This window comes from Nannospalax galili, unplaced genomic scaffold (assembly GCF_000622305.1).
Source record: "Nannospalax galili isolate Female #2095 unplaced genomic scaffold, S.galili_v1.0 scaffold187, whole genome shotgun sequence".
Taxonomy (NCBI): Eukaryota; Metazoa; Chordata; class Mammalia; order Rodentia; family Spalacidae; genus Nannospalax; species Nannospalax galili.
The window spans coordinates 247,251-264,244 of NW_008357584.1; the positions used below are offsets into that span (position 1 = coordinate 247,251).

Sequence of the window (16,994 nt, forward strand, 5' to 3'; positions counted from 1 at the left end):
GAAGTAAAGATGGCTATGAAACATCTTAAAAGATGTTCAACATCACTAATAATCAGGGAAATGCAAATTAAAACCACTTTAAGATTTCACCTTACCCCAGTCAGACTGGTTAAGATCAAGACTCTTAACTTTTAAGAGTAGTATATATGGCCAATTTGAAAACTTCTGGGACTATGTGATTACCCCCTCCCCCATTTCTATATGGGAAAATTATACGACTGGCCCAAAGCCACATGCTAGTTATGGCTGAAGCAGAAAGAAAACTCTGGGTGACATTTAATTCCCAGTCCCACCCTCCTTCCTAGTCATCAGAGTCACTTAAAGCATTTTGCTATCTCCTCCCTCTTTGTTATTAGTGTATAAAAACAAAGACAGTGAAAAGAGAACTAAGAGCACAGTTTCCTTAAAGGCTTGCGCTCTGACTTTGATTTTCTCCTTAGCTCTTTCTTTCTTTTTAATACAGGACAGATGCTCCCGTGCCTTTCCCCATTTCCTATATTATCCTATGTACATTATCCTTGCAGATTGAAAGGCACTAGTTGTACACATAATCTCTTTCTCTAGGAAGTGCTCTCCATCTTGGTTAAAATATGTTCATTTCTTTCCCCTGCTTGTCTTCCTACATGGCCTTCAGAGGGCTTGGCAGAATATCACAGTGAGCTGAAGGACAGTAGTGAGGCCTATGTGTGGGGCAAAACTAGACTGTGACATTTCTATCAGTTTAACATAGCCTTGGGAAATATTTTTGTAATTCTCCTTTGTGAGTAAGCATGAAGTACCACTGAAGACAGTGGAGATTTCAACCCCAGTGTGTGACCTCAGCCAAGTCACAAAATGGTGGTACCATGTTTCCTTCTTATAAAGCCAGAGATTAAGAGCGTTGACATCTTAGACACACATAAAGCAATATATATGATGCTATAGATACATATATATTTATAATAATACTTTTATCATGGGAGATATACTATTTTTTCATCATTCAATTATTTTCCCCTAAAGGTATCAAACTATAAATATAGTTATGTAGTTTTCTTATATAAGTAATACATATGAATTGCTATGAAACGTACAAATTTTTATGCAATATTGTTTTTAATACCATTAGGATTTAAAAGTTGTATCTATTTTCCTTATGTTGAACTTTTATAAATACAATATTATATTTGAGGCTTTTAAAAGTTAGAGTAGAAAACTCTTTCTCCTGAACACAATAATGGGAATTGTCTTCACGTAGTTCAGATCATCTCAAAAATGCCCCCAGGTGTTGTTTTTGAGTTTTAGTACACTTTTCTAAGGTCTACCAACAATTTCATAAAATGATGATTACAAAATTTGAGTTTTAATGAAGAAAAACAAATGCACATATGTATAAGGCTGGAAAAAATAAAATATAAAATTATGTGTCTGCTTAAGTCTTTGTAAATAAAAGTGAGAAGTTTCTCCTCATGACTGATTATGCTTGAAGCCAACTCTTATGGAGATTATAGAAATGAGCAAAGAAACAAAAGATAAAACATAGGTTGTGGTAGGTTAAAGTTCCTAGAAACACAAAGTAATTTTTAATTTCATGCCCTTCATGTCTCCTCTTATTCCGTGACTCAGGCTTTATTGCTTTTACAAGATTAAAAAGACTGAATTGCTATTCTTTGAAATTGCATATCCCATAGGGAATAATTAAAACTAATAAGAAGTTGGAAGCAGAACCATTAATTGAGTTAATGTTTCATTCTTTTTTCTCTTGTAGGATATCTTATTTGAAAAGAAGGTAAGCACTGCATGCTTGATTACTATGAATTACTCTAAAGCTTGCATTATCAAATCAACATTGTAATTCACATCAGGTGTGGCTAAATAAAAATGCTTAATTCTTTTTAAAGTGAGCCACTCTATTTTGAGGCAGCCATGTGATTTCTTTTTTTTTTTTTTTTTTTTTTTAGACAGGGTCTTTCTGTTTATTCTAGGCTAGCCTCAAGCTCACTTTGCAGCCCATGCTGGCCTGGACTGACATCACTTTCCTGCTTCAGCCTCCCAAGTCCTGGGACTGTAAGTGTGAGCCACCATGTCTGGCACAAACACATTTTTTGCCCTCATATCCCAACTCTAGGCTGGAAAATTTTAGAAAAAGTAGAAAATATTTAATATGACTTGAGGGATTGATTTTAGAAATCAGTGGTTTCCAAACGACATAGTTTTTATTTCCTTTGAGACAGATTTTGTTATTCTAAGCATATAGCCCACAGTAGCTGCTTGTGGGGTTCTTCAATTTCTGGAGGTGTTTCTGGTATTGGCTAGAACCAGGCTAATGCCGCTGGCTGCTGGCTGATTTTAAATTGATTTGCCTTCCTATTTTGAAGAAACTGAGCCAGATGAGAGTAACCACAGCACATGGCAAACGAAGCTGACTAGTAGTGATCCACTGGGACTTAGCACAATAGGTGACTATGAGTTTGCCAAGGACTCCCGAACTAGACAGTTTGTAGCATAGAAAGCACTGTTTCATAGCAGTTGTCAAATATGTCTGGAATTTTCCGCCATTTCATTCTGTAAGTTTTGAAGGTACCCATAGAAAATAGCTACTTTGTCAGGTTTAAGCCTGTTTGGCAGCTATTGTAAAACCATTCTGATTTCAGAGATGTTAAAATAAAGACAAATGTACATCTTGCAATTGATAAAATATGATTCAAATCATGTTTCCTTTTGCTGAGTAAGGGGAAATTAGTATTAACATTGTTGAGCTTCCATATGTTCTACAGAAGAGAATGAGTAAAAGTTCTGAAACTCCACTGAAAATGCTTCTTTTCCTATTTTAATCAGTCTCTCTGTATACATACATATTCATGTATATTACATAATGTTTCTCTATACATATTATTTATTTTATTTAAGCATGGAAAAACTTAATAATACTTCAGTAGCTTACTCTTACTTATCCAGAGTTTGCCTGGAAAAATTTAATATACAGAGAAACTTTCTTCAAGGAAGTGTTTCAGTTAGTTGTATACTAGATAATATTTGTCATGTTAGTCTGCTGTATTTCACTGTGTACTAATATAGTGTTTCTTGCTGATTCAGTGTGAACACAAGATCTGTGAATGTGAGAAAGGAGATCCAGGTGACCCAGGGCCTCCTGTGAGTAGACATCTATGTTAAATTTAGAGTTAATGAAGATGACAAAACTTTTTAGAAAAGGTTTTTCAGTGTCATTCTTTATTTGATAAGTAGAGCCAGAATTTCTCCACAATGAGGTAAAAATATAGAAAGAGGTAATGTAATTCATAGGTGGGTTTAAGCAATGCTTTATCTCGCTGGAAAGAAATGACACAGCCCTTCAGGAAGCTGTTACCTTCACAGGAATCCAGCAATGCAGTAGCTCACAGAGAGGAAGCTGGTTGAGATGCTTCCAGGAATTAGTTAAATTCTGTGAAATGCAAGTAATCACAGGACAACTGAAGGGCAGTGCTCAGATTCACAGTGTTGATTCACCTCTGACTATAGCTCAAGACGGATCTACAGGGCTCATTCAGGTTTTCACTTCTGTATGTGATTCCAGACCTTGTCATTAGAGTTTGGAAGCCTGGAGGTATGTTTCACGAAACACATGGATGGCATTTTTGAAATAGCACTTGTATTTTGGGTGGCGACAAGAGTATGAGTGTATTAGAATGTGACACATTTTAACTTGAGATTTGAGGCCAGAGTCAACGCTTTTCCCAAATAAACTCTACCAATCAGGCATTAGAGAGTGTGACTTTGTTTCTCACAAAATACAAATTAGATCCATCGCATGATGAAACTGACTTCAACTAAAGCAAAATTAACTTTCCTTTCTTATAAAGATTTTGTCTAGCTTATTATGCTAAGAGATTGCCAGGGAAAGGGATATCCGATTATGTTTTAACAAGAACAGTGACAGGAAGAAGGCTTACTATCATGACCTAAACTGACAATTCCAATTATTCAATATTGCTATGTCTTCATAGTAGTAAACCATTAATTTAATGTTTATTTAGTGCCCTCAAATCCAGTTATCAGGTAAACTAGCTTTTTGCTGGCTTTTAGAATGCTACTGGAGAGTTCCCTTCTCCTATCCCTGGAGATTGTCTCCTAGATATCAGAACCTCTTTGACCACAATCTAGCAAGCTGGCTTGGTCGTGGTCCATAATGAATGAAGGGCAGTACTCCCACTGCCTCTGTCCATTCAGGCTTTTAAACTTTTACATGAGTTACGTTTTGTTTGGAAAATAGATGAGAAGTAATTGTTTGGGGAGGGAGTTATAGTTGGGCAGGCAGACTTTACCCTCTTTTGAGAAAACCCACAAAATCTTCACATTCAAGGCAGTGCAGGTTTTCCCAGCATGGTAAAGGGGAGGAAAGATTTGAATCTCTGCCTGGCTGGTGAAAGCTTTATAATATTCTCTGATTCTGAGATACAACTAATCAAAAATTATTCCAGAGCATAAAAACTGATAGAATACTTGATAAAAATAATCTTCTCCATTTGCTTGTAGGGTACACATGGAAACCCAGGTATCAAAGGTGAGCGGGGACCCAAAGGAAATCCGGTAAATGAATAAACAATTTTCCTTGACTCTAATATGTCTCATATTTATTTAGAGAACAAGAATGAAAAAAAACAGAGACCATTATAGAATATGACAGGTGGCTTTTGTGAAGAACACAGGATGTTTGCTTCCTGTAATATGTGCCTTTTTTGTGTTAACTTTAATTTGCTAATTTTAAATATTTATATTTTGGTCAATAAAGCTAGAAAACCTGATGACATTGAATAAGTAGAAAACATTACTTAAATGATAATGGACCAAATTAAATAAGACCAGCTTTGGGGTGTGTGTATTTCAAACTTCAAGAAATAGTTGTTTTCTTGTAGCAATTAAAGACTCAATTTTAAATAATAATGACTGGTGACAGTGATTTGTGAAGCGCTTGCTCTCCACTACAAAGATAACTTGGCACAAACACTTTGGGAAGCAATTAGGCAATACAGAAAAGGCATTCACACAGTTAACCTTGAACTCAGTCATATTTCTAAGAATATTTTTAGGAAGATAAACATATAACATTATATATGTGAACATACTTGGTAATAGCCTGCTGGCCTAGGAAAGGGAATGTGGAGCATTCTTAGACCACTCTCAGCACCCTGCATTCATATCCACTTATCTTCTGCTGGTCCCTGATGCTATTACACTTTCTTTTGTTGGAAAAAAATATCTGCCATAAGGCAATATTCACGTTTCATTACTTTGGTTTGTAATTTTGTGCCCCATAATTTATTTTCTTAAATGCTGCTGAAATCAATCAATCACTATTTAGAGACATTTAGAAAACATTCCATGGCCTGTTGGAAAGAAGCCAGGGTGTCCTGCTCCAGAAACAGTGCTACATTTGAGAAAAACAGCCATGTTGTTAACTGGAATGTGGCCGAAGTTGTGAAAATCTATCTGAATTCTACACCCTGAACACCTGGCTTCACTCCAAACGGCCAAACTTTATTTGAGCTTCTGTTTTCTTCTCAAGATTGCATGGAGAAAATGTGAATGGTAAAAGCCCAAGATTCTCCTTTAATTGGGTTAACCTGTTAATCTGGGAATAACACATTTTATTGAGCAATCAATTGCTCTGCAGTGTTGTAGAATGTTGACTGAGTTTCTTATGTGTTACAGGGTGATGCTCAGAAAGGAGAAACTGGAGAAAGAGGTCCTGGGGTATGTGCAGTACTGGAATGCCTTCCTGCCGAAGTGATCCTGGGATGCTAAGATTCTGTGACTTACTCTTTTGACCTCTGCAGTACAAGTGCAAAATTGATTTCTGTCTACCTATGCTCTTGAGGGCTCAGACAGGCAATCGAACAGATGTGGTTTCAGAAGTAGAACTATAGGGAAAAGATACTGTATTCCACAGGAGTATTGATAGGACCTATGGCATTCATTGATGCTTAACTGGACATTTATGAAAGACTCAAATGAGAAAAGTGTTTTGCTTTACTTCTTGTGGTTTTTTGAGATGAAGAATAAGTTGGAATTTTACAAGTGTAAGAATCACATTATCTAAACTATGCTTTTGCCAGTCTGGTTCTATAGACAAAATAACACATTATTTTAACCTGATTTCTTGAGACTGTTTGAAAAACAATTATAGAACATTTTTAAAAATTTTGCATTTTCTTGGGCATTGCAGCAAGAGTAGCAAATCACATTGCACAGAATGAAAAACAGGAGGCTGTTCTGTGCTACACCTCCCTGCTTAGTCCCTCGAAAATGAGCTTAGAGCTTTAAAAAGCTGTTCTCTTAGTGTTTTCAATTAACACTATGAAAAATGCTGAGAGAAATCAGGATATTGTCAATTGGAATTTGTTCTGAAGTTGTGCTGTTTGTTCAGGAGGCATTTCTTAGCTGTCTTCTAGACACCCAATGCTGGCCTTAGGAACTGGGTTTTCCTAGGTGATAGGAAGCCCCTGGAATTTGAGATGAGGCAAATGACACAAAAGCTGTGTATCAGGAAGATTAATCTAAAGAGGAGTTTGGAGTGGGAACAAAGAGGTGAGAGAGAAAAACTAAGATGATTAGAAATTTTGACCATGGAATTTGAAATATGATTAGTAGAAATAAGCATATCAGAAAAAGGGACTGGAGAGATGGCTCAGTGGTTAAGAGCACTGGCTGCTCTTGCAGTGGACCTGGGTTCAGTTCTCAGCACCCACATGATGACTAACAACTGTCCATAACTCCAGTTCTACAGGTATTGACACACTCTTCTAGTCTTTGTGGGTATTGTATGCATGGGTGCACATATATGCATGCAGGCAAAACACTCAGATGCATAAAATAAAAACAAATAAGTCAAAAATTTAAAAAGTTAACATCAGAAACAAATTTGGCAGACACTGAGAAGTGCAATTTTGGATATTTTAAGTTTGGATATTTTAAAACCAGTGATTAAGATGTCCCAGAAAGAAGAAATAATAAGAGAAAGAACCTGATATAGCAACCAACTGATAAATTGACTAAGGATTTCAGAAAGAAAGCAGGAAAACATACTGTGAAGAGTCATATCCTTTTGTTTCTGCACAGCTGGACTGGTTCTTTCCAAAACCCAATTTATTTCCTTCTGCAGAATTTTAAAGATCGCTGTGTATATGGGTGGAGGGTACTGTGAGTGACCTGGAATTAGAAGCCTAGACTTTCTTGGTACTACAAATATGGAATCCCAACTTAACTAAATATGATGTGGACTTCAATTTTGAATGCAGTCCTAAAAATTAATTCATGTGAACAAGTATTTCTAAAACTGGATTACATTTTACTTTCAACCTATCTTTAACTAATTCTACTTTTATCTTCCATTCCTCAGTGTCCATTCATCTAGAAAGAACTATTATTTCCTTTATCAAGTTTCATATGAAAAAAAATTACACATGAGATGAGACAAAATTTTTTAGTCTGATGTGTAAGTGCAGTATTAGCTTGTTTATGCCATTAGTTTCATCAGCTTCTATTAAATATGCCTTATAACTCCATTTTATCCTTGAAAAATATAGCTTGAGGAAAAAGATGTGGCATGCCATTTGGAAAAGCCTTGCTGTTTCTTAGAGTTGGCAGTTTCCCAGTCTGTTCACTATCCAGCATTGAATCCCTTTGACGCAGTGGAAAGGGCTTTGCAGGATTCCCATGAATGACTCAGAAGAAAGCAGAGGTGCTGGCTCCTCACTTAGCATGAGATAAAAGTCAGTCACTCAAAGGGCACTGTCTTGTTAGGGCTGATAGAGGAACCATTCATCTCCTTGACTCTGTGTATTCTAGACTGAATTTGAAAGGAGGACCATGATGAACACAGATATTTATGAATATTCTAAGGGCCATTATCTGAGTTCATTCAAAAGCCAATTTCTCTAACTCAGTCTGGGAAACATTCTCAGCTGCAATAGCTTACAGTTTAAAAGTCAGTATAACAATTTTGAAAGCACCGTTATAGGTTGTCATGGCCACAATGACTTTCAGTGTACATTCTCTCCTTCTGCTTTGGGCCAAAGGGTAAGAAATTGGATTTGATAGAGAAACCTGGAACTGAGAATGGACTGTAACAGGGAAAATAGGTTCTTTCTTCTCCTTATTAAATACATATTCCCAGCTCATGGAGATGTGAGATAATTTGCAGGTATGTGGTCTTATTTCTAAGACTCTGTAGATGTGTTTTTGTTATAGGAGTGAAAAATATCTAATACTTCCTCTCACTCCATTTTATAATAATCTTCTTTTACTGTTTGATTTCTTTTTTAAACAGGGAATTCCTGGGTATAAGGGTGACAAGGTAAGTTGATAACAACAAATAGACCAGACTTTTAAAAAGAAAAACAAAACCAGTATATTTATATACTTAGTATTCTTTTCTTTTTACAAAGTGCCAATTCCCTCATTCCTAAGTACACTCTTAAGCCTGCTAACATAGACTAATAATGAAATGTAAGATAAGGCTATGTGTTGTAAAGGGTGGAGGCCCCCTAAGATTCTAACTTCCTCCAATGCTACAAACATGAAGTTTTTCAGTAGAAAACTATAATTTGACAAAAGTATCACAGGCTTTCAGATGGAAATCTCTGTGCAAACAAACATGGCAATACTTGCAGTAGCCTTTGTCTTATTTCTTCACTTCTATGAAAGCCTAGATTCCTGACCCTCTTCCATGGTTGAGGGTTGATCCTGGCTAAGCAGGACAGAACCACTGACCTCAATGAGTCAGACACCTGACTAAGAGTTTGCAGAGGGAATACATTTGACAAAGAAGCAAACAAAAGGCATGAGTTGGTACTTAATTTCATGATTATTTGTAAATTACAAGTTAGAAAATTTAAGTGCTTCAAAAGAAATTACAGGGGCTGGAGAGATGGCTCAGCAGTTAAGACAGTAGCTGTTCTTGCAGAAGACCCAGGTTCGAATCCCAACACCCACATGGTGGCTAACAACTATCTGTAACTTCAGTTCCAGGGGACCCAACATCCTCTTCTGACCTCTGTGGGTGTTGCATGACATGGGTGCACTTACATACACATAAAAGATAAAAAATAAACAAAATATTAAAAAAATAAATTAACAAGTTGAACTTGGCTCAGGAACCTCTGAGCAAACTCAATGGTTCATTGATACATCTGTGCCAGAGTTCTCTCTCTGAGTGCCGTTTCTGTCTGAAGTCAGAACATACTCCTATCCTATCATCCATTCTGTCCTACAGGTAGCAAGGCCATCAGACCTGGGCAAAGACCTGCACTTTCAGTGGATTATATTCTAGGTATCCTTTGGCCTCCCCATTTCCCATGAATCAGGAGTTTGTTGGTATGAAACTTGTGCTGTCTTATAGATTCGGTAGCCAAGAGCTCAGGAGTTCCTGAAAAATGGCTGAAGCCTGCTTGGAGGGCTAACGGAAGCTTCTTTTCCATATCTGTCTTCTTCAGCCTGAAAAGGGACTTAGTGGTGGCTGTCTGTTGGGGGAGTGAAGATCACTCAGGAAGTGCTCTTGTTCTGCTGGGCCTCTGAAGGCTCACAGGTCCTCTTCTATGGAAGAAGCAAGCTATAGGAAATTATGGGCTTCAGGCTTTGAGCAGAGGGCTGCATGGACATGTGAGGCATCATTTTGTTGCTGCTACTTGTTTGTTTTCTGTAACAGAGACTCATGTATCCCAGGCTGACCTCCAACTTACTATGTGGCTGAGGATGACCCTGAACTTATGATCCTCCTGCCTCAACTTCTTGAGTGCAGGGAATATAGGTGTGTACCACTGCTCCCAGTTTGTATGGTGCTGGTGATTGAACCCAGAACTTCATGCATACCAAGCAAGCACTCTACCCCCAGAGCTTCTTCTCCATTCTCCTTTATTCTTTTTGAAAGTGTATTTTTCAAGGAGGGAGCCAGAACATTATTAGTTTCTTAGTTTGATTTACAACGTTTAACTATCTAGACATGTACATGTGGGCTATTGCTTGTACTCTTTACATCTGGCCCTTGCAAATATGAGGGGTGAGCCTATGCATAGGCCAATAAATTGGCCCCCATCATTGTTAAGCCTGAGGGGGAGAAGTCTGAGACTTTCCATGTTGCTGAACTTAGCATCTATAAAAATATGCATCTCAAGATATCAGAGTGATTTTTTTTTCTACATGGAACTACATTAATACAGGCCTGTGGGATTTACATGGTTATTGGAGAATCAAATGGAATAATGGGTATGATAATGTATTGTGAACTGTTTGCTGGTCTATAATTGTAAGGTGCTTTATGAAGAAGCAAGGAACAGATATTAATAAAATGGCTATTTGTGAAAATTAAAAAATTTAATGATTATAAAATTATCCTATATATAGTTGAGGAAAATTTACGGATGTCCTCTTCATCTTCTTTTAAAGAATTATATATATTTTCATACATTATAAACACATGACATATGTTATACATATATGAAAAGATTGGTTTAACCTAATGCAGAATTGTGAACTTACTAGAATTCTTGCTTGGAAAATACAAGCTGTCAGAGCAAAGTGGCTCCAATCTCCTGACATTCTGACCAGGATTTCACCAGGAAACACAGCGTTAGAAATTTGAGACTGGGTCAGAGCAGGTCTGTTCAGAGCTCCCTGAGTCACTTGCTCTCTAGAACTTTAACTGTGGTCATTCCAAAGGCATTCATGGACATACCAAAAACAGAAAATGTCTTTGCTGAGGCAAATATAATGAAGACAATATTTTAATTGATGGAAATCTGTCCGCAAAACAAATGCTGTTCCTTAGGACCCTATTACTAACAAATCTGTCTGGGGACAAATGGAATGTGAATTCTGGCCAAAAGAATTTTGAGTGTATTTATGGTGCTTTTCTGTTTTATATTTTGGTGGTTGACTCATTTTGTTCTCATCCAATATTAGGAAATTAATTGCTTTCTAATTGAGATTTTAAGAGTGATTTTTTCCACTTGCATTTGGAAATAAATGTTCAACTTGTTCTAAGTGAAAATTCAGTTTTTCCTGGGTCAGTTTGGCTCACAAGATGTGGAGAAAACAAATCGCTTTTGAGCAGAGGCATAGCCAGCAGTAAGAACTTCACTCTTCCTCTCTCTTGCTCCTGATGCTAGCAAGAGCCTAAACAGTGTCCTAGTAGAGAGTCAGATTATTGGAGAGTAACTTATGGCCCATGACAGTGTGCCTTGTTCAGCTATGAGTGATTAATAACACGGACCTGGAGGTCCAACACTCAAGTTTGTAGTCATGAGAAAGCAATATAATCTCTCATATTCCCTATAGATAATTAGAGCATATATAGAATCATGGAAAGGCTCTGGCACACACACTTTGCACCCATAACTGGTGAATATTAGGCTATTTATTCCCTTACAGCAGCACTATTGAAAGTGTGGTCAGGGGGCTGGCTGTCTCTTTGGCTGGTTTTATGAAATGAGATAAAACTTTTCGGTGGGGAGATGGGGGAGGCATGGATGGGGGAGGGAGTCTGGATTTGAGTAGAAAATGTTATATGAAATTTTATTAGCTCATTAAAAAAGAATATAAATCTATTGTAATGCAAAATACAGGACTCATGCTGTATTTAGTACAATGTAGTATACTGTATTACTAAAAACACTGGGATTTAAGCTGTTTATTTTTTATAGCATGACTTCTTCAATACAGGAAGCAATGTATTGAATTACATTATATTCCGTATGCAATTTCCATATGCCATTGTGCAGTGCACATTGAGTACCATGTGCCAGAGCAGCATATAGATAATACATCACAACAGAAGCAGAAATTAAGGGCTAACCATGGGCTAGCGTGTACAAGTAAGTTATTAACCTCCAATTAAGTTTCCTTACCTTAGTAATAAGTATTGATTTAGGGCCAGAATAAGAATACACATGAAAGCATTTTAAGTTGCTAAAGAGTTTTATTAATAACAGATGTTAATATTATGATTTAGGAAATGAGTTCTCTTTGTCTAATTTGCTGTTACTTTTTAGTTCCAATTACTAGAAGTTTGAAAAGTCTGATAGAAGGATTATGTTTCAGAGGTCACAGTTCTCATTTTACCTGAACAAGCTGTTTAGCCTTTCAAAAAACAAACATTTATCTTTATTTTAATTTTAACTAATGAAGATTATATCTGTGTGCATAATATGATGCTTTAAAATTTGTATACATTGTAAAATGGTTAAATAGAGCTCATTAATCTATATATTACCTCACATATTTATTGTTTCTTTTAAAAACATTTTATTTATTTTTTATTTTATGTGTATGAATGTATTGCCTGCATGTATGTAAATGCACCTGTGGAGTTCAGAAGAGGGCGTTGGATCACCTGGAACTGGAGTTACAGATGGTTGTAAGCTGCCATATGGGTGCTAGGAACTGAACCTGGCTCCTCTGCAAGAACAGCCAGTACTCTTAACTGTTGAGCCATCTCTCTAGCCCTATATTTATCATTTCTTATAGTGAGAATGCTTAAATTTTCTTTTTTTTTTTTCAGGCTGGCCTTGAACTCTCAAAGATCCACCTGCCTCTGCCTCCCAAGTGCTGGGACTACAGGCATGCACCACCATGCCTAGAAAACTTTATTCTTTTAATGATCAAAAATAAAATATTAATTAACTGTATTCCCATGTTTTACAATAGAGTTCTTGAATTAATTGCTCTCATCTAACTTAAATGTGTTCCTGACGACCATAATTCTACTCTCTATTTCTTTGAGTTCAATTTGTTTAGAGTCTACATACAAGTGTAATCAGGGGAGCATTTGTCCTTGTATTTGCATTATGTCAATGTATGTCCTTCTAGGTTAGTCCATGTTGTTGGAATTCAGATTTCCTTCTTACAAACTGAATAATATTCAGTTATATTCATCTGTAGCTCTCTCTATATCACATTTTCTTAACTTTTTTGAAACACAAATGTTCAGTCTATAAAATTAGGCTAATATTTATCTAAGGTAATGCATGTCAGGTGGTATTTACAAAGTACCATTATAAACTTCAAATCATATTTTAATGTTAGCTTTTATTATAATATATTAGGGAAGATAGTACAGTAGAATGCAATAATAAAACATTACATAGCATGCTCACTATTGTGCCCCATTTTTTTCCTAGAGGACCTTGCTAATTAATCATGGCTTCCTTCCCCAGTCATGACACAACCTAGCCTTAGACACTTTCACAGTTTTCTATGTGGATGCTGCTAACTGAACAAAGTTGTTTTTTGGACTGGAACATAGCATTGTGAAAAATATAGGACTCTAGGTTTCGAAGATGATATGGTGCAGAACTTGTGTAGAATGTTTTTGTTATAAGATTATACTGAAATTCTTTTTAAAAATATGAATATTGAAGGACTGTTTATTTATTTATATTTGTTTATTTTTATTTTTAGGGTGAACGTGGAGAATGTGGAAAACCAGGAATGAAAGGTGACAAAGTAAGGGACATGTTTTTAAAGTGTTAGCAGCTGTGATCCCTTTCAGGTTTAGCTTCCTTAAAAAAAAAAATTCCTGGCATGAATTATGTGGATTTCTCACTCTTAGGCCTGGAGCTCAGTTTTCACATCTGTAAAACATGAAGTAGAAAACCAAAGAATACCTGACCTACTTAATGGAGGTCCCACATGCCTTTCTTATAGACCATTAAGGCTGTTTTATGACATCCTGGCCTTTCAGGTCAGTTCTACTAAACTTTATGGTGAAAAGAATAATCAATGAAGTCACTTCATGGTCCAAGTGGATGCACTAGAATTGCCTTCTGATTCGACCTTACAAAGAAGAGTGAAAAACTCTGTCAAGTTAGTGAAACCATTGAAATCAATGTGGCAGAACTAGACATGGGGGCTTAAAATTTAGAAAGTGCTGCAAGACAAACAATGGTATATATTTCACAGTTAGGTAAATATAAACATGGATAAAGAATTTAAAGGGGAGACATATTCAGCATGTTAAAGACTTTCTTCATAGACCAAAACTATATAGAAAGAATATCTAAAAATATAATGACAAAGACCACCAAAAAAGACATAGAATAAAAACAGTTGCCACCGTGGTTAAGAACTATTCACTGTGAAGGTCACCAAGATAATGAAATTACAATTTCTGTGTTATATTCATAGAAGCTGTTGACAGAAAATAAAGCAGAAGTTTGAAAGAAGATAAGATAATGACCCTGGCCTGTGGAAACAAACACTTTAAGTAGCTTCAGATTTCTTAGAAGCTTTTAAACTACTATAGAGTTGTAGGTCAGGTGGATCTACAAAATCTAGGCTGATGATTATCTCTGGGCAGATTAGAGTGTGACAATGACTGCATTCTTCTCAGAGGACAATTAAAAATGGGAAATGGACATGGGGCTTGCATATATAGAAGGATGAATACATGGACTAGAACAGAAATGAAAATCAGATGCTTGGGAAAGTGTGAGATTAAAATGTTTGAGAAATAATTAATATATTTCATTGACTAAGATGTCAGATATTGTTAAATGCTTTACTATTTTTTGTGCCCAAAGGAAAACATTACAATTGTAGTGCAATATGTTATTGATTTTAAGTATAAGTCAGTGTCAGAGATATAAAAAATATGAACATATGTACATATTAGAGTCAATAAAACACAACATCCTGATATGAAGAATTTACAGAAACTTAGAAGAAAATGCATGAAGAACATTAAGACAGAAAAGAAGAACTATAAGTGGCTAATACAAGAGAAAAAATCATATATGCTTACAATCAGAGAATTGAAATGAAGCCATTAGCATATTATATTACCTATCAAATTAGCAAGCACCAAAGTAACAAATGATACTTAATCTTTATGAATACTCCATAAGATAAAAATATTTTTTTTATTCAGGTAATAATCATGCTTGGTAAACATTATTCACCAAGTTGCTTTCCATACTTATACAGCATTGTGTATGAGAGGCGAAGGAAAGTGAACATTCAACGTGTTCATGGTCTCTGCTTTATAAGTCATTTTCTAGGAAGCCATCCTTAGTGACGAATCAGAACTGGACAAAATGAAAACACACATGTTTATTATAGTATTATTTTAAATAACAATCATTAAAAGTACTTTAGTGTCAGAACTAGAGAATGAGTAAGCAAATTATGATAGGTGCCTTTTCTTGAATAATTTGAATAAAATGTAGAAATCTAGGAAAAGAAAACCTAGACTATATCATAGTTCCATAAAATATATTGTGAAGGGATTCTGAGTTATGGAACTTACTGAAATGTTAGAAGATTATTGAATTATAAAGTGTTTTGCCAAATTCCAAGGTGGGAAGGGCAGTGCAGCTGTCATTGATTCAGTGACTTCGCCTTGTTGGAGGAAAACAATATTTTACCAACCATAGAAATTTTAAACTTGATAGAATATTCTAAGGAACTTTATTAAGCCATTTCTTTAATCTGAATGAAGTTTCAACATACAGGCTAAAGACTAACATTTAAAATTGAATTTTCTTAGAGTTTATTTATTGAAGCAAGTTTGACCCTGAGGTTTCTTATTAGTTAGGATCATTTCAATTTGTCATCTTTGAAGTTTGAATAACCAGGGAAGATTGGCTATTACTCAGAATACATTCACTGAATCTAAAGCCTCTGCAGTTCGGAGATATATATTTAGAATGACTTAACATTAATTTTATTCCACAGGGATCTCCAGGGCCATATGGACCAAAGGGACCCAGGGGACTTCAGGTAAGGAAACTAAGACCAAATCTAAGTTTGAACCAGAATTACCTCAGGAGCTTAAAAAGAAACAACACCCTTGGCCTATTTGCACCCTCTCTAATAAATCAAAATGTCTAGGAATTGGAGCCAGACATCAATATCTTTTAAAGATTCCCATGATTTCAGTATATAACCAAGTTTGGAAGTTACTTTCCTAATGTTTTGATTAACTCAGGCTTCCTAAATATAGGTATCAATAGGTACCTGATCAGTATACCTGGTAATTCCATCTAATCAATAGCTAAGGAAATAGAAAATAATTTAGATGGAGAAAGTTAAGGTAGTTATGAGAAGGATGTAGCTATTGTTGTACTTTATAAGAGTTGTGGGTTTTTATCTAAAGTATAATATTTTATTATTCCACCAGTAAAAGTAGTTAGTGCTTGAAAATATGGAATGATTCTTTAAAGCATTTATTTAACTTAGACATATCCTATGGAGTTTAGAAAATAATTGGAGTCGATTTTCCCAGTATAGAGATTTATCTCTACTAAAGTTACACTGGATGCAGATATGCATGAAAAATTAATTTCAGCATTTCAAAAAGTCTCCTAAAGGGCTAAGGGATATAGCTCAGTGGTTGCCTAGCATGTACAAGGCCCTGGGCTCAAGCCTCAGCACCACAAAACCAAACCAAAACAACAAGCCAGACAAATACACCCCACCCCAACAAAAGTATGCTGAAAGTTATCCTTTGAAAGAATTCCTGGGCTGTGTCTAGTTAACTAATTCTTTGCTTTGGCCTAGAATTGTCAGAGTGAGGCAGTAACTAGCCATGCAAGCACATTGCAAGTTTTCAGTTATCTGCCTGAGATATTTTAAAAGTTGTTTAATAGAAAAAAAAGAGTACAATACAGGGAGAAGATAATTAGAAACAGGTTTAGAAAGCAAACACCTCATTACAAAGATGCTTGTTCTCAGCATAACTGCTATTTTAGAAGCTATTTATTTGATTCAAGGGGGGATTATTGAAAATTTTTTATTGAATTTTTGTGTATTTCATATAGAACATCTTAATCACTCTTCCTCACTGGAACGCTCCCATAGCCCCCTTCCTCACTGGCACCCTCCTATAGCCCCCCACCCCACTGGAATTCATACATTCTGTCATTTGTGTTAAGGTCTCTTGTGTCAAGTTAGTGTCCTCAGACATCCCTCAGTGCAAGTCTATCTACTAGGTAGCCTTTGTAGAGTCCCTCCCTTTAAGATCA

General features: G+C 35.9%; 1 protein-coding gene across 1 annotated transcript in view; it reads left to right on the forward strand.

The window, feature by feature from the left end:
- Positions 1-16,994, forward strand: part of Col28a1 (collagen type XXVIII alpha 1 chain) — a 196,699-nt gene that overhangs the window by 11,065 nt on the left and 168,640 nt on the right. Inside the window, exons 3-9 of the mRNA XM_008855208.2 lie at positions 1,748-1,768; positions 3,076-3,132; positions 4,513-4,566; positions 5,689-5,730; positions 8,306-8,332; positions 13,432-13,476; positions 15,706-15,750. Of these exons, the coding sequence (XP_008853430.1) occupies positions 1,748-1,768; positions 3,076-3,132; positions 4,513-4,566; positions 5,689-5,730; positions 8,306-8,332; positions 13,432-13,476; positions 15,706-15,750 (291 nt within the window). The remainder of the gene's footprint in view (positions 1-1,747; positions 1,769-3,075; positions 3,133-4,512; positions 4,567-5,688; positions 5,731-8,305; positions 8,333-13,431; positions 13,477-15,705; positions 15,751-16,994) is intronic.